The 26,863-nt window shown below is 40.4% G+C and overlaps 2 protein-coding genes across 3 annotated transcripts in view; one reads left to right on the forward strand and one right to left on the reverse strand.

Moving 5' to 3' along the window:
• TDRD9 (tudor domain containing 9) overlaps window positions 1-26,863 on the forward strand; it is a 133,326-nt gene that overhangs the window by 12,025 nt on the left and 94,438 nt on the right. Inside the window, exons 2-5 of the mRNA XM_007987964.3 lie at window positions 13,246-13,352; window positions 20,406-20,503; window positions 22,980-23,201; window positions 24,663-24,785. Coding sequence (XP_007986155.1) covers window positions 13,246-13,352; window positions 20,406-20,503; window positions 22,980-23,201; window positions 24,663-24,785 — 550 coding nt within the window. The remainder of the gene's footprint in view (window positions 1-13,245; window positions 13,353-20,405; window positions 20,504-22,979; window positions 23,202-24,662; window positions 24,786-26,863) is intronic.
• RD3L (RD3 like) lies at window positions 1,751-3,930 on the reverse strand. Of its 2 annotated transcripts, XM_007987969.3 has the most exons (3): window positions 3,423-3,930; window positions 2,725-3,030; window positions 1,751-2,424 (listed from the first exon to the last, which is right to left on the reverse strand). In XM_007987969.3, exons 2-3 carry the CDS (start codon window positions 3,021-3,023, stop codon window positions 2,127-2,129), a joined length of 597 nt encoding a protein of 198 aa, XP_007986160.2. In that variant the 5' UTR covers window positions 3,024-3,030; window positions 3,423-3,930; the 3' UTR covers window positions 1,751-2,126. The 2 variants fall into 2 exon arrangements, with proteins under 2 accessions (XP_007986160.2, XP_007986159.2); XM_007987968.3 differs by lacking the exon at window positions 3,423-3,930 and having other exon boundaries at window positions 1,866-2,424; window positions 2,725-3,178.

Genomic DNA, 26,863 nt, shown 5'->3' on the forward strand with positions numbered 1-26,863 from the left:
GCGTGAGCCACCACGCCCGGTCCCCCCATTATATTTTCGATCCTGATTCCTTTGCCAGCTTTAGGTATTATAAATAGGCTAGTGTATAAAAACATGGATCTGTCACTATTCAGGAAGTTATTTGTATTAAAATTTCTATTTGATTTATAGGTTTTCCAGAAATAACTACAGTTTTAAATTACGTATACCAATACTCTCACAGGACGTGAGTGCTAGGTTTGCCAACAACAAAGTGAGAGATGGAAACTCAAAACTTAATGTATTTTTCCTTTCTTTTTTCAAGCTTGGGTGGAAAATTAATTAAATTGCATGTGGGTGACTTAGAGTGTCTGGGACTCATTTTCATCCTGAACTAGCAGAGTGATGTCACTGTCCATAGCTGCTTCAGTCACCAGAAGCTTTTTGCCGGGAGTTATTTCTCCCTGTCTGAATACAGAGGATGACTCTCTCTAGCAAGTGGTATGGTGTTGTCCAGTGGCTGCTTGAGGAGCCTTGGAGAGTGAAGGAAATGATTTGCATCTCTTCATGGCATGTATTTCCTGGTATGTGTGGTGGGATGATCAATTCTAGTACTGTGCTTCATATACAAACTTCACGTTCTCCATGTTTCTTTAAATGAAAATTTTGTTCTCACCATGATTTAAGCAATGATATTTTCTTAAAACTCATGTTTGCTGCTTACTATATTCACTGCACAATAAGTAGTTGTGTACTTTTCGGGGCATTTATCTCTCCCACATATAGTTTCCACTCTAGGAAATCTTACAGTGACTAAAGAAGCCAAAGGTAGTATGTAGGAAAACTGAAAATTTCAGAGCAGGAATGAGAGGTGTCTTTATTTTAAATCTACTTGGGACTGTGTTTCTGTTTATGTTGTCTTGTTAAACTCTAATCAGGTGGGTTGCATTACATGGTTGGGATTTAAGACCAAATTGAGGTCAGTTGAAAATGGTACATAAGTTGGCTAAGAATGCAGGGAGAATAAAGTTAGAAGATATATATATATATTTTTAGTAGTGTATATTTAGTTCTAGTCTTTTTGAAAAAAAGTTTTTTTTTTTTTTGTTTTTTTTGTTTTGTTTTTTTGAGACAAGGTATTTCTCTGTTGCCCAGGTTGGGGTGCAGTGGTGTGATCATAGCTCACTGCAGCCTTGAATTCCTGGGCTCCGGTGAGCTTCCTGTCTCAACCTCCTGAGTAGCCATGCTACAGGTGTGTGACCACACCCAACTTGTTCCAATTTTGATACATACTTTTTTTATTTTTAGATGAAAGAAAACTGGTAAATCTTCGAATATAAAGTTATAATTAGGTTCCTTGGACTTACCTTTAAGAATGAATTCTAGCACTTTATAAAAAAAATCTGACTAATATATAGTTTCCTACTTTTAATAAAGTTTTGAAAAGCCAGATTTTATATATTAAATATTTTGCTATTTCACCTGAGGATAAGTTTAAATTATTCACCAACAGTGAATGTTTTTCTTTGAGAGTAGCAGCTACTCATGTTGCTAAATCAGCCTATTTATCTTTACTGATATAATATAGAGCTGAGTTTTATTACATGTTCCCTTAATGTTGAGCTTAAAAGTACTGTGATTAAAACCAAAGCTGAGTGTTGGGTTAAAGCCCTGCTTCATTTTTAAACTACATGTTATTTTTTCCCTCACCGCCCTTCTCCCCATCCCCTGCTGAGAATGATCACATAATGGGATGTTGACTTCTCATTTCTGTTATATTGTAAAGATAGGATTCACATTAATCTTTTATTTAATTCTATATATAGCTTTATTGTAGAATAAAAGTCTTAATATCTAAGTTTTGTACAGAATTTGTCAAACTTCATACTAAAGTTGATTTAGTTCCTGTGAGGTGGGTTTGAGGTATAAGAAAATACTTCAAACATTTTTTCAAAATACTTAGGAAACATTTTAGTTAAAAGCATACTATTCAATGAAAACATAGCATGTTTAGAGTAGTTAAAAAAAAGATACTATTTAAAACATAGGATACATCCACAGGATACTGACCTTGTAACAAAGAAAAACTGTAAGTCACGTCACTTTTTCTTATTCTTAATATTAAGAGTTCTAAGGTGGTCATAAAAACTCCTCTAGTTATAAGTAACTTAACTAGATGGGTGATAATATGGTAGGTTCCATATTCTGTGTGAGAACCCTGGAAACCTGTCCTTTGTGTTTTTATCTACGTAACTGGAAATGGTGGGTATTTCATCTTTGCCTGCCCTCTTGGAGCTGTCACCTGGGATCACAGAAGGAGCAGGGCAGTCCATGCTCCCTGAGTCCTCCAGGTCCTCTTGCTCACTCCCTCTGTCAGAGCTGCTTAGGAAGTCTTTCAGAACTTGCTTGAAGATGTAGACTATTTCCCATGGCAGTACATCATTTTCTGCCAAAACTTCTCGAAATCTGGAGGGAATGTGGTAATGAATATTCTGTTTAGAACATTTTTTGTTATATCTCCTTATCTCCAAAATACAGCTAGAATAATGTGCTTGTATACAAGTTACCCACCTTTTGAGTATTAATGCATGTTGTTTTAAAATTATGCTTCTAGTAAAGAAATTTTAGATGTAATTTAAAACCATTTCTCACCAGATATCTACACAGTTAAAGAATTTACATGATAGAATACAATTTCTAGTCAAAATGTATGAGGAACTTAGACTTAGCAGTAGCGAGTATCATAAGAGAACATAGTGTTTTTACCTGCTGAGAATAGTTCCAGTTTGGCAGGGTTGAACTTGTGAGCAAAGAACTTCAAGTTGTCTTTGTTCAGTCACTGGGATAGTTGTGTGGGGATTCTGGTAGTTTCTGAGCCAGTTGTAATCCACACCTGTTTTTTTCACTTTTTGTTCATTTTCGATTTCTTGTATTAATCTCTCTCGCTCCTTTAGGTGCCATTTTAATTCCTGAAGCAGAGTCTTTGTCACTACATCTGAGCCAGGATAGTGTCTGGATTTGTAGGAATCGTTTCTGGGCCATTTCATCCAGCCAAAAAGTGGCATTTTTAGCCTATGGAAATATTTTCCCGTGTTTATTTGCTCAAAACGTTATGGTTCTTCTGAGCAAATATTTGTTTCTTTACAATAAATTTGCCCGAAAAGTGCATGATTTTTTTTTCACAGGTTAGCTGTGCAGGTCAAAATAAGATTAGAACATGGATTAACGTCTTAATTTTTAACTAGGTCAGTGGCAGAAACCCAGCTTTGAAAATGCTTTTATGTAGCTTAGCAGAAATTAGATATACAAAGTCAGAGGTAATACATAGGCTGAATGATACCTGAAAATAACACTAACACTTGCTGTGAAAAGTTTTTAGGAGACTTAAAATGTTAATGTCGAGGCAAGTGCTGCCTGTAAATACTTTTGATTTATGTTTTGTACAGAAAAGGTTTAAAGCTTACCTGTTAGGTTGATGGGCTGATGTGATGTTGCCAAAGAGTTGCCTGAAATTGGTGACGGAGCTGTGTTTCACTCGGACATATCTTGCTCTCCTGAAAGTGTCCTCTGTTGAAGGAATGCACTGCCTTATTTACCCACCAAAATCGTATTTGAAATAAATAACTTTCTACGTTAGGAATGAGGCCGTGATGTCTTCATTTGGAGAGAATGCTTATTAATTCACCTTGTAAGTAAGCTAGAAGAAATGACAAAAATAACTTACTATTTAATCTTCACAAGTTATATAATGGTCTGCCTTTTGAATGTAGCTCATTCTACTTGAAAAAAATGCCAGCAGCTATGGATGCTGGTCCTAAATGCATTCCGACATATCTTTGGTAATGAAATGAAGAATGGTCGTCTAAAGCACCACAGATGCGCTCCGAGCTACAGTGAAGACTGTCGCATGATGTGATGCTTTGCTGTGCACAGCTGTAGGTCACAGTTTAGTGCTATATTTTTATGCCTGTAGAGCTCTAAAAATAACCATGTTGCTTTTATTCTTCAGCTTAACTTTCAGGCCATTTGGAAGCCGGGTCATTGTCCCCTCTAGTGAAAACAGGAAAAATAGATCAGACTTGACTGTTTGCAAAACATGCATTCTGAGAAAGCTCATTGTAATTGAGCGAAATAGGTAAAGAATGTTGATGTGAATCATAATTGTGAAATATTTAGCAAAGGTTACATTCTGTATTCATTTTGTTTTTTCTCGCAAAATAGTTAAATTTGTATATTTAAGCAAGTTGAAATGCTAGGGAACATAATAAACGCTTAGCTAGATAACTTTAAAATATACTTTATAATCTCTGAAAACATGGTAATAAGGCAGTAATTGGTTGTCAGGGAAAAATAGAGGCATAAGAACATACAAAGTTCAAAACAAAATCTTGTAATTCATCATAGAAAAATCATTTTAGTGTTTTTTTTTGGAGCTGAGGATGAAAAACTTATATTTACTGTTTAGGTGCATATTGGTTTGTAACAGTCGTTATTGTGCCATTTCTTTTTTCTTTTCTTTTCTTTTTTTTTTTTTTTGAGACAGAGTCTCACTCTGTCGCCCAGGCTGGAGTACAGTGGCCGGATCTCAGCTCACTGCAAGCTCCGCCTCCTGGGTTTACGCCATTCTCCTGCCTCAGCCTCCCGAGTAGCTGGGACTATAGGCGCCCACCACCACGCCCGGCTAGTGTTTTTGGTATTTTTTTAGTAGAGACGGAGTTTCACCATATTAGCCGGGATGGTCTCGATCTCCTGACCTCGTGATCCACCCGTCTCGGCCTCCCAAAGTGCTGGGATTGCAGGCTTGAGCCACCGCGCCCGGCCATTCTTTTTTTTTTTTTGAGACACAGTCACGTTGTGTCACCAGGGCTGTAGTGCAGTGGCATGATCACGGCTCACTGTAGCCTCAACCTGCGGGGCTCAAGTGATCCTTCCACCTCAGCCCCCTGAGTAGCCAGGACCACAGGTGCATGCCACAGCATGCCTGGCTAGTTAAAAAAAAAATACACATGCACATATATGTTTTATATATGTGCACATATGTACACACATGTTTTATATATTTACATACATGTATGCATTTTATATATGTACATATATGTATGCATTTTATATGTGTACATATATGTATATATGCATGTAATATATGTATATATGCACATAGGTATATATACATACATGTATGTATTATATATGTATATATAACTATACACACACATACACATACACACACACATACTTTTTTTTTTTTGTAGAAATAAGGTCTCCTTGTGTTGCCTAGGCTGGTCTCTAAACTGGGCTCAAGTAATCCTCCTGCCTCAGCCTCCCAGGGTGCTGGGATTACAGGCGTGAGCCACTGCACCGGCCTGTGCTAATTTTCTATGCAAGTGTTTGTCTTTTGCTAAAGGGTAGATAGAGTATAAAAGGTCTTTTACTCTCCAGTTCTCTGTTAAACGACTGCATAGTGGTTTTCCCTTTTATAATATTTGTTTCTTCTGTTGCTTTTCCTTTCAAATGAGCCATGAAGAATAGATATTGTTTACATCAGACTTGCATGTCATGCATGATCAAGAGCGATGTGTGTAGTCATCCTACAGCTCCTATTGCTTGTATGTTAGAAAAAGCCAGATGTCAAGATTCATTATTGTCAACTAGAAGGTTTTCACATTACATTGCATATACTGTTAGGAGAAGGAAAGGAGTAAAGTTTATCATGATAGAAGTGTCCTACCAAATTTTATACTAAAATTACAGCGAATCTTGCCTCATACTCCTTTGAATAACCTCCTTGTTACTGCATACATTTTTTTCCTCTGAAATGGTAGCAAAAATATCAGAACATATTGGATATGGAACTTAAGCCAAATTTTTGTTCAAGGCCCTCTGCAGTCTTACATTATCCCTCCTTCAAGGCCCTCTGCAGTCTTATATTATCCCTCCTTACCTGGCTTGCTTTCTTTCTGGACCCTAGAGCACACCTTTTGTTTCAGCCAGGCCACATTGCCCCCAGACACTTGCCATGCTTACTTCTGATCCTTCGGCTTTAGTTCAACTGTTTTTTCTCTTCTGAAAAGCTTCTTCTTTGTCTTTTTCATGTATCCACATAGTAATTCTCTTTTTCATGGACCAGCTCAAATACCAACTCATTTTTTCCTTCAACCTGAGGGTCAACGTGAACATCTTCCTTGGCCCTACTTTTCCTTTGAACTCTGGTTTTATTTATCTTCACTGTTAAACTTATAGAAAGACTGGTTTGGTCTGTGTTCCTCTTTTCTCTTCCCCCGACCCTTTTTTTTTCGGATGGAGTCTTGCTCTTTCGCCCAGACTGGAGTGCAGTGGCGTGACTTCAGCTCACTGCAACCTCTGCCTCCTGGGTTCAAGTGATTCTTGTGACTCAGCCTCCCTCGTAGCTGGGATTACAGGTGTGCGCCGCCACACCCAGCTAATTTTTGTATTTTTAGTAGAGATGGGGTTTCACCATGTTGGCCAGGCTGGTCTTGAACTCCTGACCTCAAGTGATCTGCCCGCCTTGGCCTCCTAAAGTGCTACGATTACAGGCATGAGCCACAGCACCTGGCTGCTTTTCCCTTTTTCCTAATCCTTTCCAATTAGATCCTGCTCTGTTCTCTACTGTAATTGCTGGCTTTCAGTTACTTAACAGATATCTATTGACTATCTGCCAGGGCCTGGATAGTTAGGGGCTGAGGTGTAGCAGTGAACAAAACAGACCTAGTTCCTACTCCCAAGGAGCCAGCTTCCAAATGTGAAGACAAATATAAGTAAACAAATCATCCAGTAAGGTAATTATAGATGGTCATAATCTATTAATATACTTGAAGCACTTCTCCCACTTAGAACTGGAGGTCAGAGAAGGCCTTTTTGGGTAGTGGGTGTCCTTTTAACAGAGATTTAAAGATCAATGAGCTAGCCACTGGAAGAGCTTCTTGAAGGCAGTCTTCCTTCTCCACTTACTTGTTTGACACCTGTCTTGCCACTGAAACCATTACCAAAGACCTTTTCAGAACTTTTCTTACCACCTTAACTCACATTGAGTATACCTTCCTTTGAACTTAATTGTGTGAACCAATTTTTCTAGTACTTAGTGTATGCTACTTGCCTTACAAATTTTATTTTGTCCTGCCTCCTGAGATTATCAGATTGAAGTAGAGACCCAAATAATTCTCTGATTATAGTGTTTCTTCTACTACTATGTAGATAGAGAACATAAATATTTGTAAGTAAAGGTAAGGAAGTGTCTTAGATTGTATTTATCTTACATTTTAATGAGTTGAATGAATTGTTTCTGATGAATTGCAAACTTAGTAGGATATTTTGTGTGGATGACATAAAGCTTAAGCTATCAGGTCATTTGCTTTTTGGTCATTGTCATAGTTTTCTAGTTTACACCTTGTTAGCTAAGTATTAAATTTTGTAAGACTTAAAATGAAATAGGATCATGTCATGCATAATATATGTGTGTCTATGTAAAATTTTAAGATCTGTAAGGAAGTACATGAAAAGTTTAGAAAGACAAAATTTTGGAACCTTGAAAAGCAAGTTAAGGAGCCAGGCATAACTTTTTATATATTACAATCAGGGCTGCTTTATATAATATTCAACAGCACTTGATTGCAATCAAAGTAAGATTTTTCATTGTGGGAAGACTCATGTCTTTCTGTTTTTTGTTTTGTTTTTTCTTTTTTTGAGACAAGGTCTTGCTCTGTCACCTAGGCTAGAGTACAGTGGCATGGTCACAGCTCACTGCAGCCTCAGCCTTCTGGGCTCAAGATATCCTCCCACCTCAGCCTCTCAAGTAGCTGGGACTACAGGCACGTGCCACCATGCCTGACTAATTTTTAAATGTTTGGTAGAGAGTGGGTGTCACTCACCATGTTGCCCAGGCTGGTCCTGAACTCCTGGACACAGGCAATCTCCCACTCAGCCTCCCAGTGTGCTGGGATTATAGGCATGAGCCGCTGTGCCCAGCCTGTTTTTATTCATTTTGCTACTGAATTAAAAGTTCTGGGTTATTGGTTCATTTTTCTTAAGGTAAAAAAGTACATTTCTATGGAGTTGTTCATATTAAAAACACTCAACAAAGTAGGAATAGAAGGAAACTATTAGCATAATAAAAGCCATGTATGAAAAGCCCACAACTAACATCATACTTAATGAAAGATTGAAAGCTTTTCCTCTAAGATCAGGAACAAGGTGAGGTTGTCTCCTTTCACCACTTTTACTTAACTTAGTACTAGAATTTCTAGCCAGAGCAATCAAGGAAGTTTAAGAAATAAAATGTATCCAAATTGGAATGGAAGAAGTAACATTATCTCTGTTTGCAGATGATATAATTTTATGTGTTGAAAATCCTAAAGATTCCACAAAAAACTGTCACAACTGATAATTGAATTCAGCAAAGTAGCAGTCTGCAAAGTTAACACACAAAATTCAGTTTCATTTCTATTATTACTATTTTTTTGAGACAGAGTCTCACTCTGTTGCCAGGCTATAGAGTACAGTGGCGTGATCTCGGCTCACTGCAACCTCAGCCTCCTGGGCTCAAGGGATTCTCCTGCCTCAGCCTCCCAAGTAAGTGGGACTACAGGCGTGCCACCACGCCCAGCTAATTTTTGTATTTTTAGTAGAGATGGGGTTTCACCATGTTGGCCAGGATGGTCTTGATCTCTTGACCTCGTGATCCACGCGCCTCAACCTCTCAAAGTGCTGGGATTACAGGTGTGAGCCACCACGCCCGGTTCAGTTTCATTTCTATACCCTAACAATGAACAACCTAAAAAGGAAATTACAAAACTATTCTATTGGCGATAGCATAAAAAATAATAAAATACTCAGGGATTAACCAAAGAAGTGAAAGTCTTAGACAATGAGAAGTGCAAAACATTGCTGAAATAAATTAAAAACATAAACAAATGGAAATACATCCTCTATTCATGGATTGGAAGGCAATATTGTTAAAATGTCAGTACTACACAGTGTGATCTACAGATTCAATGCAATCTCTGCCAAAATCCTAATGACTTTTTTTTTCGTAAACAGAAGAATCCTCTGACTCCTGGGTTCGAGCAATTCTCCTGCCTCAGCCTCCCAAGTAGCTGGGATTACAAGTGCCCGCCACCACGCTGGGCTAATTTTTGTATTTTTAGTAGAGATGAGGTTTCACCATGTTGGCCAGGCTGATCTCAAACTCTTAACCTCAGGTGATCCACCCGCCTCGACCTCCCAAAGTACTGGGATTACAGGCGTGAGCCACTGTACCCAGCCAGTAATTCTTTTTTTTTTTTTTTTTTTTTTAATTATACTTTAAGTTCTAGGGTACATGTGCACAACGTGCAGGTTTGTTACGTATGTATACTTGTGCCATGTTGGTGTGCTGCACCCATCAACTCGTCAGCACCCATCAACTCGTCATTTACATCAGGTATAACTCCCAATGCCATCTCTGCCCCCTCCCCCCTCCCCATTATAGGCCCCGGTGTGTGATGTTCCCCTTCCAGAGTCCAAGTGATCTCATTGTTCAATTCCCACCTATGAGTGAGAACATGCGGTGTTTGGTTTTCTGTTCTTGCGATAGTTTGCTGAGAATGATGGTTTCCAGCTGCATCCATGTCCCTACAAAGGACACGAACTCATCCTTTTTTATGGCTGCATAGTATTCCATGGTGTATATGTGCCACATTTTCTTCATCCAGTCTGTCACTGATGGACATCTGGGTTGATTCCAAGCCTTTGCTATTGTGAATAGTGCCACAATAAACATACGTGTGCATGTGTCTTTATAGCAGCATGATTTATAATCCTTTGGGTATATACCCAGTAATGGGATGGCTGGGTCAACTGGTATTTCTGGTTCTAGATCCTTGAGGAATTGCCATACTGTTTTCCACAATGGTTGAACCAATTGTCAGATTCACCAAAGTTGAAATGAAGGAAAAAATGTTAAGGGCAGCCAGAGAGAAAAGTCGGGTTACCCACAAAGGGAAGCCCATCAGACTAACAGCAGATCTCTCGGCAGAAACTCTCCAAGCCAGAAGAGAGTGGGGGCCAATATTCAACATTCTTAAAGAAAAGAATTTTCAACCCAGAATTTCATATCCAGCCAAACTAAGTTTCATCAGTTAAGGAGAAATAAAATCCTTTACAGACAAGCAAATGCTTAGAGATTTTGTCACCACCAGGCCTGCCTTACAAGAGACCCTGAAGGAAGCACTAAACATGGAAAGGAACAACCGGTACCAGGCATTGCAAAAACATGCCAAAATGTAAAGACCATCGATGCTAGGAAGAAATTGCATCAACTAAAGAGCAAAATAACCAGCTAATATCACAATGACAGGATCAAGTTCACACATAACAATATTAACCTTAAATGTAAATGGACCAAATAGTCCAGTTAAAAGACACAGACTGGCAAATTGGATAAAGAGTCAAGACCCATCAGTTTGCTGTAGTCAGGAGACCAATCTCACATGCAGAGACATACATAGACCAGTAATTCTTAATTGTTTTGCTGCAAATGTTTTCTTTCAGATGATCACCTGCTCCCCTTCACCTGGTCAGAGCCATGCTGTTAAACTAAAAGTCAGGTATTGTTATTTCTGTCTTTGCTCAAAACCCATCTTACTCAGAACAAAAGCCAAAATCTTTATAATTACTCCCAGCTCCTCCCTGGTACTTCCAGCTCTTCTCCATACCCTTCTGCTCCCTACACTCCATTTCTCATCATTCTCTTCCCGCCCCCTCCTGTGGGAGCCACCCCGGCATCTTGACTCTCTCAGCTGCACCTGGTACACTGTTATTGTTGAGTGAATTAATGAGTAAATGTCAGGCAAACAGTAACCAGAGGAATGCTGATATTTTGGAATAGGTAAAAGTTGGCTTTGATGCAAGCAGCATTTTATTAAAGTGTATTAGACAGGATTCTCCAGAGACACAGGACTAATAAGATATGTATAGATCTGTAAGAGGGGGGAGATTGCTGATGATACTTGGTGCATGGGATTATGGAGGCTGAGATGCCTCACTATATACCTTCCACAAGCTGGAGAAGAAGGAAAGTCGGTGGTGAAATTTAGTCTGAATTTGAAGGCCTGGGAACCAGGGGAACTGATGCTGTAACTCCCAATCCAAGACAAAGCCTGAGAACCCGGGATGGGAGACTGCTGAATGTCGGAGGCTGAGGGTCTGAGAATCAGGAACTCTAGTGTTCCAGGGCAGGAGAGACTGGATGTCCCTGTTCAAAAAGAGAATATTGACCCTTCTTTATCCTTTTTGTTCTGCCTGGGTGGGCTCTTAGTGGACTGGTAATGCCCATCCACATTACTGAGGCAGGTCTTCTGTACTCAGCCTACTGATTCAAATGCTAACCTCTTCCTGAAACCCTGACACAGCCAGAAGAAATGTTTTACCAGCTAGGTGGGCATCCCTTGACCCATTCAAGTTGACATAAAATTAATCATTACATAAAGTTTGTCTCAAATTTCAAGAATCAGTATCATATAATCTCTTTGACAACAGTGCATTTAAAGTAGATATTGATAAGGAAAACATAGGTGATAGCATATAATGCATATCACAATTGTCTTTTTTCACTTAATGTTCCGGACATGTTTATCTATTGGCATGAATAGAGGCATGACACTCTTTAAAAATGATATACATTAACTAAGGTATGCCATCGTTTTAGCTTGTCCCCTGTTGGACATGGTTTTCAGGTTTTAATTATTATAAATATTATGAAAATACACCCTTCCTCCCTGGAATCCTTAATACCGCCACCCAATTTTAATTTTGTCCACATCTCTAATCAGCATTTTACATATCTATTATGTCTCCTTCACAAGAATGGTAGTTTCCTGCGGGCAAGGACTTTGTTTTGTTTCTTGCTGTATCTTTAGTGTCGGAGACAGTGCCTTTTGTGCAATAGGTGTTCAGTAAATATTTGCTGAACAAATGAATGTTTCCATGCATGTCTTTGCATGTGCTTCGTTTACATGTGCTGATGTTAAAGAAAGATTCTGAGGAAAAGTTGGATTGTAGGAGACGTGTGTTTTCAGTTTAGGTTAGTTTTTAGTTTTTATTTTGTTTTCTTTTTGAGATGGAGTGTGGCTCTGTTGCCCAGGCTGGAGTGCAGTGGTACCATCTTGGCTCACTGCAACCTCCACCTCCTGGGTTTAAGTGATTCTGCTACCTTAGCCTACCTTAGTTGGGATTACAGGGATCCGCCACCATGCCCGGTTAATTTTTTTATTTTTGGTAGAGACAGGGTTTCACCATGTTGGCCAGGCTGGTCTTGAACTTCTGACATCAAGTGATCCACCTGCCTTGGCCTCCCAAAGTGCTCGGATTACAGGCGTGAGCCACCATGCCTAGCCTGTTTATTTAATTTTTTTGAAACAGAGTCTCACTCTGTTGCCTAGGCTGGAGTGCAGTGGCACGATCTTGGTTCCCTACAACATCCAATTCCTGACTCAAGGGATCCTCCAGCCCCAGCCTTAGTAGTTGGGACCACAGGCATGTACCACCACACCCGGCTCATTTCTGTATTTTTTGTAGAGATGGGGTTTCACCATGTTGCCCAGGCTGGTCTCAAACTTCTGAGCACAAAATGATCCAGCTGCCTTGGCCTCCCAAAGTGCTGGGATTACAAGTGTGAACCACCCTGTTCGGCTGTTTTAAGTTTTAAGATACTATAGCTGAGTGTGGTGGCCCATGCCTGTAATCCCAGCAGTTTGGGAGGCCAAGGCAGGCAGATCGCTTGTGTCTAGGAGTTTGAGACCAGTGTGGGCAATATAGTGAGACCCTGTCTCTACAAAAAATAAAAAATTAGCTGGATGTGGTGGTGTACACCTGTGATTTCAGCTACTCAGGAGGCTGAGATGGGAGGATTGCTTGAGCTTAGGAGGCTGAGGTTACAGTGAGCTATGATCACAGCACTGCACTCTAGCCTGGGTGATAGAGAGAGACTTTGCCTCAAAAAAATGATACTGCAAACTACCCTTCAGAATAAGTGGTCATACCCATTTACCATAAACGTATCTGTCCTCATACATATTCTGAAAATATTTGCTCTTTTTGCTAATTTGATGGGTGAAAAAATGGTTTGTCATTGTTTTAATTTGCATCTGCCTGGTAACTGAGTTTGAGTGTATATTCATTTGTTTATTGACTATTTGCATTTTTTCCCATGATTTAATGTGAAAAACTTCTCTGGTACACAAGGGTTTCTTGGCTTTTTGGAAATAGTATACTAACTTTTACCATTCTTTTCAGGTCACTCAGCCAAAGGAGCTCAGAAGTAGAGTATATTAACAAATACAGACAGCTTGAAGCACAAGAGCTTGATTTGTGTGGCAGTGTCCAACCAACCAGTGGGCCAGGTAAACAGGTCTCTTTAAATATTTTAGATAGGATGCATGAGTGGTTCACATGCTAAAATATTAGGTTCACAGTGCATGCCTGTAATTCCAGCTACTCAGGAGGCTGAGGTGGGAGGATCACTTGAGGCCAGGAATTGAACACTAGCCTGGGCAACACGGTGACACTCTGTCTCTACAAAAAATAAAAAAATTAGCTGGATGTGGTGGTGTACGTCTGTAATCCCGGCTACTTGGGAGGCTGAGGTGGGCGGGTCACTTGAGGCTAGGAGTTCAAGTTCATCCAGGGCAACATAGGGAGACCCTCTCTCTCTAAAAAAAAAAAAAAAAAAAATATATATATATATATATATATATATAAATCATGTGTGCAGAGGCGTTGTGCTGGGAGGAAGCCTGGTATTCCAGCCCTGAAAGAGAGGCCAGTGCTGCTAGGGAGTAAACAGTGGGTGTGGGTGGCAGAGGCAGAGTGAGACCCTTTCTCAAAAGAATAAATAAATAAAAAGGAAAGAAATGTAGTATTTTAGTTATAGTAGGGAATCCTTACTACTTGCTAATTAGGGATTTTTTTTGGGATGAATGTATGGTAGGTTGTAAAATGTTAATTTTTTTCTATTTTGAATGTGGTTCCTACATAGTCTGTTCTTTGGAAGACTAATAATAGTCTCTTACCTTCTTATTAATTAAAACTACTTTTTTTTTTACAATAAAGAAATTAAAATGAAATTTTAAATAATGCAGAAATGTATAAAATAAAAAAGTAAAAGGTCCTTCTTAAATTCCCAGTTCCCAAGAGTACAACTGTTCAGAGTTCACAGTTACTTTCTGTGAGTATGAAATTTTTTCTGAGCAAATTGTCTTACTAGCACCAGACCCTATTCATGTGATAGAAGTTATCTTTTGATTTTTTTGCTTTATGAGAGGTCATCTGTCATAGATTTCTGCTAGTTCAGTTGAGAAGCTCTGCCTCCTGTCCTGCCATCCTGTGTACGTGTGCTCAGAGTTGGGCACAAGTGTGGGTTCAAGTAACACTTTCTTTTTTAGCCTTTTAAAAAGTATAAAATACAGTCGATACATAATAGTGGATTAATCCTTATCATTCTTGGGATTGATTTGGGCTTCCTGACTATACCAATTGGTATCTTTTAATGAGTCCAGGAAAATTCCGAGCCATCATCTGTGGCCCACTCTTTCATTTAGTTTTGTGTTTTTCATTTGTTTGGTCACTATGCTCTATTCTGGTTAATTTCTGCTACATCTGTCACCTTAAGGTAAAAGCAGCCTTTGGTTCTTTGCCTCCCTTCCTGTGTTCTTGCCTCATCATAGGCTTTGGCCTGATGTTTCCTTGCTATCTCATCAGCCCTTTGGTGCTTTTAAGGAGAGGTTTGTGTATTTCATCTAACATCTTTAGTTGACCTCAGGAAGGAGATTTGTCTGAACAACCCAGTGTATTAACGGAAGTGAGCATTCATAATGTGTGTTATCTCTGGTCCAGTTTCTACTTATGCTAAGAAAAGTACAAAGTTGTATGTATAAGAATGTTTATTGAATTGTTGCTTACCTATGGAAGTCTTAAGAATCTCTTAAATGACAGTGAACAAGAGGATTGGTGACTTTGGTCTTTTGTACAAAGGAAGAGTACTTTGCAGCTTTGGAGGTATTAAGTAGCCATATGTGTTATTGTGGAAAGAGAGCCATCATCTAATACTTCTGTTTGGAAAGCACATTAGTTAGTTTATAGATGACTCTGTGTGATGTGATCCTTCTTGTCACACTCACGTACTGGCCCGGGGGCACAGGCAGGATCTGGCACACCTTGCAGGCTGGGCCTGTAGAGTGCCAGATGGATTACCACTCTTTAGGACTAGCTAGATTACAAATGAATGCCTGTAACTCAAAGTGTCTGCTCTCATACTTTTAAGTTCATATGTGAAACTCTCTTTGCTTTCTTTATGCATGGTATCATAATATATTTGGGGCAGTCGGATCAACTATGGCTTTGGCTACTTATGGAGGTTTTGGCTGCTTAGCCACTGACATTTATCAAGGTGTGTTCCAGGGGCTGTATGAGACAACAAGAATTTGACAAGTAAAAAAGACTTTTAACACTGATCATCTCTGATCATTATAGAGACGATCATTTAATCATCCAGTTACACAAATAAATACTTTTTGGAAATAAGTTCTTTGAAAGGCAGCTGTATAGGGGCATAAAACAAGGATTTGACTTGGGCTGTGGTGTCAGGAAAGTAACAGTTGGGCTTAGATCTGAAGGATGAGTGAACCTTACCGAGGCAGTGTTGGGGTGCTGGGAGGGAAATGTGTGCAGAGGCCTTGTGCTGGAAGGAAGCCTGGTATTCCAGCCCTGAGAGAGGGGCCAGTGCTGCTAGGGAGTAGACAGTGGGTGTGGGAGGGCTGGGCAGGGTCAGCTGGAGGCTAATAGCCTCCTAAAGAGGTCTATGTTCTAATCCGCAGGACCTGTCAATATGTCACCTTCATGGTAAAGGGGTCTTTGCAGATATAAGTTAAGGATCTTGAGGTGGCAAGATTTTCCAGGTGGACCCAATGTCATCGCAGGGTTTTTCCTAGTGGGAAGCAGGAAGATCAGTCAGTAGTAGATGTGACAACAGAAGCCATAGGTTGGAGTGATGCAGGGAAGAGGCCATGAGCCAATGCAGGCAGCTTCTCCAGGCTGATAAGGCAAGGAAATAGATTCTTCCTTACAGAGCCTCCGGAAGGATCCAGCAGCCCTGCCAACACCTTGTCCTTCACATCTTTGAACCTCTGCTTCCAGAACTATAAGAGAATCAATGCATGTTTTAAGCCACTAAGTTTGAGGTAAAACGTGACAGCAGCAGTGGAAAACTAACATACTTGTATTGGATGAGGTTGGATGAGATAGGCAAGACTAGTAACAGGGCCTATGGGCTGTAACTAAGAGTTTTAGTCTTAATACTCAGAGCAGTGGGAAGCTATGAAAGGTTCCATGCTTTTCTTGGGATGACTGTGAAGGGAGGAAGTGGGTGTCGTGTGTTTAGATTTGTGTTTTACAAGAAATACATTGGTCATATTTTTGAGAATTGATTGGAGGGAGCCAGAGTGGACCTGAGGAGAATTGGAGGCATTGTCCTAGTCCAGGTGAGACTTGATGGTGTCTTTGACAGGGGATGGCAGTGGAGGAGTAGGGCCAGTTGAGGGACAAACCGGACAGGAATTGGTGATGCCTTGGACACAGGGTGAAGGAGGGGGCCACAGGAGGCAGAGGGGTGCTGTTCATTTTTTTTTCCTTGAGATGAGATCTCGCTATGTTGCCCAGGCAGGCCTTGAACTCTTAGGCTCAAGTGATCCTGCAACCTCAGCTTCCTGAATAGCTGGGACTATAAAGGTGTCACCATCATGTCTAATGTTTTGAAGTGTTGCAGTGCCTCTGGAGCATTGAAGAAGTGAGGTCAGGTTATCGCGTGTGTGTGTGTGTGTGTATACACACACACAGACACAAAGCTATTTCTATTTCTATTTCTATTAAAACCATAAGGTCACACTGATGCCTCTAATTCTAGTCCCGTGCCACAGGTTCCAACATGAACATTTTGTTATATCCAGTTATAAAATAATTTGATTCAAAACACTTTTGATTTTGGTCTGATACAGGTGTTATTTCACTTATAAGTTTTAAAAATTATTTCTAAATAGAAATCCAAGGATACCCATTCAGTGAATTTCTATAGATTACATTAGAATCATTTTACATAAAAACTAATCATTTTTTGAAAACTGAGATTGATTTGCATTGATAAATGAAATCTTTCCTAACAATGTGAGCCTGGTTCTAGATTGTCGACTCCCGAAGGGTTCTGTTGCTTTCACATGACAATTTGAATTTGACCTGGGATAGAGTCTTTAGATTGTAGTTAAATTCCACAGTGCTGCCTCCTTTTAAATGTGGTGATATATTTAGTGGCTGTTTGCATCCTCCTTTTAGCTTTTCTTCTAGTTTTAAGAGAATGGCCTATGTGGAATGTCTAATAACTGAAAGGGAAACATTATTCTTTCAAGTTAACTTTGTATTCAGATTACTAGTCCATACTCAGAAAAAGTCATATATAATTATCTATTTTGAAGATTTAATTTTATGGTCAAATCAGTAATGCAGTAATTAAAATTATTTTCTGTAATATATAGTGTGTAGATTTTAAGATAAGTCTTAACTTCACCATATGAGCTGACATAATACTTATCAGTTAAAATTCCTTACATACAGTTTAGAACCTCTAAGTGCTGAACTTTTTGGTTAGATTTCATATTTGGTTGATGATGATATAGTGGAGTGTCTTAGTGAAGAGAACTAGCAATTTTTATGGCTTCCAGTTTTTCCCGGTTCATGTAAAATATTTTGTTGTTAATCATGTAGGATAAAGAGATAGCAAGAAAATAAGAATAGTCAATTTTAAGATTGAGCTATTTCTCATGCCATTTTTGAATTTTTGCTTTGTCATGTGTAGTTTGTTGATTTGCCTTAAATTATCCACCATGGTTTTCCTTCTTATTCTGTTGCTGATGCAAAGGTGCAAAAACCATACAGCTGTGAACATTTCTGTTGTTTGGTTTCCTGTCTGCCCTTTGGCAGTGTACATGGAGGCAGGACTTGATTTGTGCTGGGTCCGCTTCAGCCAGTGACCTAAAAACGTCAGCTTGTGTTTTGCGTTACATGGAGAAGGGGCTATCATATAGACAGTACTGTTAGGACTTCTGGAATTTTTTCTTGTAAAATTTCTGTCTTTAAGTAGCAACCTTCAAAATGCGTGTAATCAAGTAATGTAAGCCAATATTGTCAAAGTAACGGGGCTTGTTTAGCAGCATGTGAGCCAGGGCTTGAAGTCTTCTAGCAAAACGAATGTGGCTGCAGCCTTTTTCATCTTTCTAAAAGAATCTTTGTCACCTTCTTTCCCCTTTGAATAGCTCTTCCTCAGCTTCTTACTCCCACCCTGTTCCTCACTATAATACTTGCCTCTCCCTCTGTCTGCATGCTGCGTCTGGGCTCAGGGGCTTCTTTCTCTCAGTCCAATTCACAAGGGTCATGTGGATTCTCTTCCCCTTTTTTTATTATGTTCAAGAAGGCCTAGGTATACTAACTGGGAAAACAAGAAGGCATCAGTAATTATCATAGCACTGAGAAGAGTAATGGAAGTAAAATGAGACTTAACAATGCAAAGAAAATCCCTGTGTTAGTGAACTTGGCAATCACTAGTGAGGCTGATTAGAAGATTAAAAAGCCATAGGTGGGGTGTGGTGGCTCACGTCTGAACTCCCAGCAATTTGGGAGCCCAAGGTCAGGAGTACGAGACCAGCCTGACCAACATGGTGAAACCCCATCTCTACTAAAAATACAAAAATTAGCTGGGCTTGATGGTGGGCACCTGTAATCTCAGCTACTTGGAGGCTGAGGCAGGAGATTTGCTTGAACCCAGGAGGCAGAGGTTGCAGTGAGCCGAGTTCGTGCCACTGCACTCCAGCCTAGGCAACAGAGCAAGACTCTGTCTTAAAAAAAAAAAAAAAAAAAAAAAAAAGCCATATTGACAGGACTTAGCTTTCCCAAGTTAGGGGTCACTAATGTTTTAGGAAGAACACTGCTACTCACAAAGAAGCTATTTTTGCTTTGAGAAAGTATGACAGATCTGACTCCTGTTTATATAATTGAGAACAGGGACCACATAACTTTGATTCAAATGTGGGAAAATAGCCACATTTTAATTATATATTATTAGACCAATTATGAAAATTGGAATATATGTAGGGAAAAGATGTAGGAAAGCAAGAGAGAAGCCTGGTTGTGTGTTTTATTAGGAAAGGCCGAGGGTGACGCAGCAGGAGATGCTGGTCAGAAACCGGGGCTGATAGGAAGGGAAGGTGAGCTGTGGGCGGGGGAATGAGTGTGGTGCTAAACTTGGCTAAGAGTTTATTTTGGAAGTAAAACTTATTTCTCAGCAAAAGTTTGTCTTCTGTGAGTTTTGATGATTTGTCAGTTTGTCGAGTGATGACCAGAGTTCTAGAATTTGCAGTGCAGCCAGAGAGCAGGGCGTATGTTTACAAGAGGGCAGAGGAGTGTGCCTTGTCAGAACTCTGTATCATGCATCCTGAGCAGAGGCAAGCTGCCCCCTTTCCTGATACCTGTATTTCATACATTGTTTGATTTATTTATTGCTACCACTGATGTATTTTAGTAGCAGGGAATGCACACTTAAATTGATGCATTCTGTTGAAATTTCAAGGGAAAGTTTTCTCTTTAACTGTTTTGGTACCATTGAATCAGCAATGAGTGCATGTTTTACAGGCCTATTTTAGAAGGTAGTGCTGAGCTTGCAATGTTGATGGCTGTGATGGAGAGATGGAATGTTCTCAGTTTGCTTTTAGACAAGATTAATAGTGGGCTACTAAGAGAAGTTTCTTAAGAAATCAAACATTTTATTTTAGGTTCGGGGGTACATGTTCAGGTTTGTTACAAGGGTGTATTGGGTGATGCTGAGGTTTGGACTTCCATTGATCCCATCACCTGGATAGTGAACATAGTACCCAATAGGAAGTTTTTCAACCCTCGCCTCTCCCTCCCTCTTCCTCTTGGAGTCCTTAGTGGCTGTTGTTCCCATCTTTATGTTCATGTGTACCCAAGGTTTAGCTCCCAGTTGTGAGAACATGTGCTATTTGGTTTTCTGTTTCTGTGTTAATTTGCTTAGGATGATGGCCTCCAGTTGCATCCATATTGCTTGCTGCAACGGACATGATTTCATTCTTTTTTATGGGTGCATAGTATTCCACAGTGTATATATATACCATGTTTTCTTTATCCAGTTCACCATTGATGAATACCTATGTTCATTCCATGTCTTTGGTATTGCCCTGATGGCAGTTTTAACCTGTAGAAAATGTATTTTTGTATTTGATTGTGTGTGTATGGTGTGTGTATGTGTGTATGCTATATATATAGATTAGATAGAACATTGAGTTATCTTTTTCCAGATAAGAAATGGCATTATGTTTGTTTGTTTTGACTTAATCCAGGTCCAAGGCCATCTTTGGCTAAATTAAGCAATGTGACGTGCATCCCAGGGACAACTTATAAATATCCTGATTTGCCTATAAGTCGATATAAGGAAGAGGTAAAATTGTTTTGTTATACTATAAATTTGCTGTTTGAATACATGTCTGAGGCCCAATACTTTTGGTTTCTAATTTGAAAGTTACCAGTTGCCAGGTGAACACTTCTGTGGTATACAAGGCTCTGTGGTGGATAAGAGGAGGGTGTGTTCAGGGCTACCTGGAGATGATTTTGTGTAGTAGCCATATCGATGGCTTTTCTTTTGATCTGTACTTTAATTTATTTAGTCTTCACCTGAGTACATCTCCTAACATTTAGTTTATCTAGTCTTTCCTTCCACGAAATATCTGTAAGTAAACACTTCATCTTCCCCAGGAGAACTTCTTGTTTAAAGAAACTCACTGCTAAATGTTTTTATGAAGCAAATGACATACCCTAGCATTTCCATTGGGTTTTCTTTACAGCGTTGGCTCTACCTGTTGATTAATGTAATCAATCATTAACATACCATTGTATTAACAATGCCAGGCAGATGTAGCAGTAGGATGATTAAGTTCCTAATTACTTATGTATTATTAAGCATGGTTAAAAGTAAGCATATTGAAACCTTTATTAACTAGACTTTTGGAAAAAGCAGTTATAGATAAAACTAGAAATGTTTCAAATTTAATTTTTACTTTGCTTTAATCATGCAACTAAAAATTAGAAGCCAGTATTCAAATTAATTTGTATTCCCTGACCATATCAATTGTTAGAAGGATAAGAGTTTAAATAAGGTTAGAGTGGAGGTGGGGGAGTTCTGGAGGAGGAATTTGAGTGGAGTTTTAAAAATACTGCATATAATCTGTAAGTGGAAAAGTGGAAGTTATTTGTTTCCAAATATGTCTGGAGGTGGGAGGATCACTTGAGGCCAGGAGTTCCAGACCAGCCTGGGGCAACACAGCAAGACCTCATCTCTATAAAACATACCCCCCAAAATTAGCAGAATATGGTGGCACATGCCTGTGGTCCTGGCTTGGGATGCTGAGGCGACAGGATGGCTTGAGCTTAGGAGGTCAAAACTGCAGTGAGCCATGATTGTGCCACTTCACTCCAGCCTGGGTGACAGAGCTAGAACCTGTGTCTAAAAATAAATAAATAGGGCCGGGCGCGGTGGCTCAAGCCTGTAATCCCAGCACTTTGGGAGGCCGAGACGGGCGGATCACGAGGTCAGGAGATCGAGACCATCCTGGCTAACACGGTGAAACCCCGTCTCTACTAAAAATACAAAAAACTAGCCGGGCGAGGTGGCGGGCGCCTGTAGTCCCAGCTACTCCGGAGGCTGAGGCAGGAGAATGGCATAAACCCGGGAGGCGGAGCTTGCAGTGAGCTGAGATCCGGCCACTGCAGTCCAGCCCGGGCTACAGAGCAAGACTCCGTCTCCAAAAAAAAAAAATAAATAAATAAATAAATAGATATTTAATAGATAAAAATATGTCTGAAGAATTTAAGATGACATTTTAAAATCACTTGAATGTAGTAACAGCTCTTTTTTTCATGTTCAGTAGAATTATGTGCAGATTCATTACAAAATGTTAAAATAATAGAAACTTGGTAAGAATCATAGAAATCTAATTTTACATTTTCATTTTTACAGAAGCAATTGAGACCCAGAAAGCTGGAGTTAACCTGGCCTGGTTTTTCCACAGCTATCACTAGTTACTGGTTTTGTTTGTTTGTTTGTTTGTTTGTTTTGAGATAGAATCTTGCCCTGTCGCCAGGCTGGAGTGCAGTGGCACGATCTTGGCTCGCTGCAGCCTCTGCCTCCTGGCTTCAGGCAATTCTCCTGCTTCAGCCTCCCGAGTAGCTGGGGCTACAGGTGTGCGCCACGACACTCATCTAATTTTTGTAATTTTAGTAGAGACGAGGTTTCGCCATGTTGGCCAGAATGGTCTCAATCTCTTGACCTCGTGATCTGCCTGCCTCAGCCTCCCAGAGTGCTGGGATTGCGGGATTGCAGGTGTGAGCAACCCTGCCCAGCCACCAATTACTGTTAAATAGGTAGTAGAGTTGCATTTAAGTGTGGCAACTGTTTGTCACCTCTTTGCTCTCTTGTGTTGTGTTTAGAATGGTTAATTAATAACTTTAGGGCTGGGCACAGTGGCTCACACTTGTAATCCCAGCAATTTGGGAGGGTGAGGCGGGTGGATCACTTGAGGTCAGGAGTTTGAGACCAGCCTGGCCAACATGGTGAAATAAACCCTGTCTCCACCAGAAATACAAGAATTAGCTGGGTGTGGTGGTACATGCCTGTAGTCCTAGCTACTTGAGAGGCCGAGCCATGAGAATCGTTTGAACCCAGGAGACAGAGGTTGCAGTGACCCCAGATTGCGCCACTGCATTCCAGGCTGGGCAATAGAGCGAGACTTCATCTCAAAACAAAACAAAACAAAAACTTTAAGATGAAAGAAAAATAAATCCTGAAAGACTTCCTAATATAGGTGATACTTGACACTGACGTTTTGTGCTGATTCTGAAAGAATTTTTTAAACTTCTAGGTTGTGTCTTTGATAGAAAGTAATTCCGTGGTGATTATACATGGGGCCACGGGAAGCGGTAAAAGCACTCAGCTCCCCCAGTATATCTTGGACCACTACGTTCAGCGCTCCGCCTACTGCAGCATTGTGGTCACCCAGCCCCGGAAGATAGGGGCAAGCAGCATCGCCAGGTGGATCAGTAAAGAGCGTGCCTGGACCCTGGGGGGTGTGGTGGGCTACCAGGTGAGACCGGGAGGGATGGAGGGACTAAGAGAGCCAGCTATCTCTCTCTTTCTTAATTTCGTTAAGTTTTTTTCTGTGTAAGTTGGTAGTATGTAACCATTTTCTGCTGAAAATTAGTGGTGTCTCATGCGTGTAATCCCAGCACTTTGGGAGGCTGAGGCGGGCGGATCACATTAGGTTGGGAGTTTGAGAGCAGCCTGGCCAACGTGGTGAAACTCCGTCTCTACTAAAAATACAAAAATTAGCCGGGTGTGGTGGCGCATGCCTGTAGTCCCAGCTACTCGGGAGGCTGAGGCAGGAGAATTGCTTGAACCCAGGAGGTGGAGGTTGCAGTGAGCCAAGCTCGCGCCCCTGCACTCCAGCCTGGGTAGCAGAGTGAGACTCTGTCTCGAAAAACAAAACAAAACAAAACAAAAAACCAGTTGCTTATAGAAGAGAACTGTGGCATAGTTTTAAAAAGCAGTGAAACAGGCCGGGCGCGGTGGCTCACGCCTGTAATCCCAGCACTTTGGGAGGCCGAGGAAGGCGGATCACGAGGTCAGGAGATCGAGATCATCCTGGCTAACACGGTGAAACCCTGTCTCTACTAAAAATACAAAAAATTAGCCGGGTGTGGTGGCGGCGCCTGTAGTCCCAGCTACTCGGAGGCTGAGGCAGGAGAATGGTGTGAACCCGGGAGGCAGAGCTTGTAGTGAGCCAAGATGTCTCCACTGCACTCCAGCCTGGGCGACAGAGCGAGACTTCGTCCCAAAAAAAAAAAAAAAAAAAAAAAAAAAAAAAAAAAAAAGGCGGTGAAACAGAATTTCTTGAAAATAAGGCCGGGCACGGTGGCTCACGCCTATAATCCTAGCACTTTGGGAGGCTGAAGTGGGCGGATCACTTGAGGTCAGAAGTTGGAGACCAGCCTGGCCAACATGGTGAAACCCCATCTCTACTAAAAATATAGAAATTAGCCAGGCGTGATGGCACATGCCTGTGATTCCAGCTACTCAGGAGGCTGGGGTACGAGAATTGCTTGAACCCAGAAGGTGGAGATTGCAGTGAGCTGAGATCACGCCATTGCACTCTTAACTTGGGTGACAAAGTGAGACTCTGTCTCAAAAAAAAGAGGAATTTCTTGAAAATAAATTGTAATTTCTTTCCAGTTGAATAGGAAAGCAGTGAGAATTCTCATGCTTATGACTTATAATTTTATCTTTTTAATAATATCTCTGTAATCTAGAAGATGTCTTGATACACATTTTTTTAACCTAAAAATGTTATAGCAATGAGATGAGCCAACTCCTGCCCCTCTCTCCCCCCAAAAAGAAGAAAGTTGACTTGAGAATGTCACTTTTAATTTGGAGCCTGTGTATCTTTTGAAATGCCATAATTTTTCATTCCCTTTCTTACCTCCATTATATTAATAAAGTGGACATCACTTTTTTTTTCCTCTTTTTTCCTTTCCAATTCCAATTTTAGGTAGGGCTAGAGAAAATAGCAACGGAGGACACTAGGCTAATTTATATGACAACTGGAGTCCTGCTTCAGAAAGTAGTTAGTGCCAAGAGTTTGATGGAATTCACACATATCATCATTGATGAAGTAAGTAATGTCATCTACTTATAAAGGTCATATTTATCTCTCTTAAAAAAACTCTCTTAGAGTATTGTGAACCCTGTCTTTGTGCCTGTCTCAGCTTTCTTTGTTTTTTCCTTCCCCTTTACTTTCTGGACTTTTCTCAGTAAGGATGGAATTTTTTTTTTTTTTTTTTTACTTTGTTTATATTTTAAACATGAGTTTTTTGGTGGGGAATGTTGTGTTTGAACAACTTTCCCAGGAACTTTGGAAATGGTTCTTCCTCAAACTCTTGTGTTTTAAACCTTATCAGTAATTCTGTGTGGGAAGCTTGGCTTATTTCTAGAGGAATTAGACACATCAGCAAATAAATAGGTTTTGTGAGAGGTTGTGAGATGAGGCTAGGGTGTTGTCTGAAATCAAACTATTTGGGCAACTGGCTCATGCCTGTAATCCCAATACGCTGGGAGGCCAAGGTGAATGGATCACTTGAGGTCAGGAGTTCGAGACCAGCCTGGCCAACATGGTGAAACCCCATCTCTATTAAAAATACAAAAAAAAAAAAAAAAAAAAAAAAGATTAGCTGGGTGGTAGCACAGTCCTATAGTCCCAGCTACTTGAGAGGCTGAGGTGGGAGAATAACTTGAACCTGGGAGGTGGAGGTTGCAGGGAGCTGAGTTTGCGCCACTGCCCTTCAGCCTGGGCAATAGAGCGAGACTGTCTCAAAACAACAATAGCAACCAAAAGGATAAACCCATTTGGGCAACTGTTCAGAGTAGTGTCTCCCTACTCTATTTTGATGCGTGGGACTACTAATAATACAACATGTACTCCAGGTAGAGCTGAGTCAGTGCGTTTGTGATCGTATGTACAGACACTTGGTTTTAAATTATTATAGGGCGTTTCATGGGACAGTAGGAGAGGGTGAAAATGATCAACTGTTTCTTACAAAATAGGGTAATATATAATACGGTTCAGAATTTTCTTTTATGACTTATGGCAGTTTTGAATATCTTTATAGTAGGTAGAGATCAAATTCAGATTTAATAGATAATATGCCAAAAGATGACATTATGAAGGTTATAATAGTTTTTCATTGGGCTTTTTAGTATAATTGAGCGCACTTTACATAAAAGGAAACTAAAGTTTAAGAAAGTTCAGCGCTTAGGCCACAAGTAATCAGTGATGTTGCTGGGTTCTTCCCTGGGTAGTTGACTATAGAGCCTGTGCTGCTAGTGCCTGCATTTATTTTCTGTGTGTCTGACATATTTCTCTGCCTACGTGGTCTTTGCACACACATACTTGAGTGACACAGATGAATCAATCAATACTGTGTTATTGACTATATCCTTTTCTCAAGCTCTGCCATAATAGCTGAGCAAAAGTTAGCTCTTCTCTTCAAGAGCTTGCCCTACCAGGGAGTGGTAACCCACAGAAGACTGTCGCGCCATTCCGACAACTTCCTGCTCTGCCTTTGTCGAGTGCGGTGTCAGCACCTAGTAGATGCCCCAGGGATTATTTGCTTCATAAATGAATGGACTGGATTCTACTACCTTAAGTTTTAGGTTTACATATAGTATCGTTTGCATTATCTGGGATTATTTGAATTTCAAAATAAATACAAGAACAAACGTTGAAGATGACCAGCCAGTTTCAAATGGAATAATGTTTTTAATTTTCCAGCTCTTAAGAATAAACTAGCCGGGCGTGGTGGCGGGCGCCTGTAGTCCCAGCTACTTGGGAGGCTGAGGCAGGAGAATGGCGGGAACCCGGGAGGCGGAGCTTGCAGTGAGCTGAGATCCGGCCACTGCACTCCAGCCTGGGCGACAGAGCCAGACTCCGCCTCAAAAAAAAAAAAAAAAAAAAAAAGAATAAACTAGCTTTAGGCAAATCATTCATTCGATAAACATTTGTTTGAGTACTGCTATGGAAAAGGTGCCTCCTAAGGGGCTGAGGTTATAAAGATGAGTACTGGGGAGACACATCTGCTGATGTGTGCATGTTTATGTGTTAGAAAGGCTGGTGCAGGGAACCTGGAGCCAGTGGGCTATGGGGCAGAGGGGAGATGGTGGGTGTATGAACTCAGGAGAGACTGCCGCAAGCTG

This window comes from Chlorocebus sabaeus, chromosome 24 (assembly GCF_047675955.1).
Source record: "Chlorocebus sabaeus isolate Y175 chromosome 24, mChlSab1.0.hap1, whole genome shotgun sequence".
Lineage (NCBI taxonomy): Eukaryota > Metazoa > Chordata > Mammalia > Primates > Cercopithecidae > Chlorocebus > Chlorocebus sabaeus.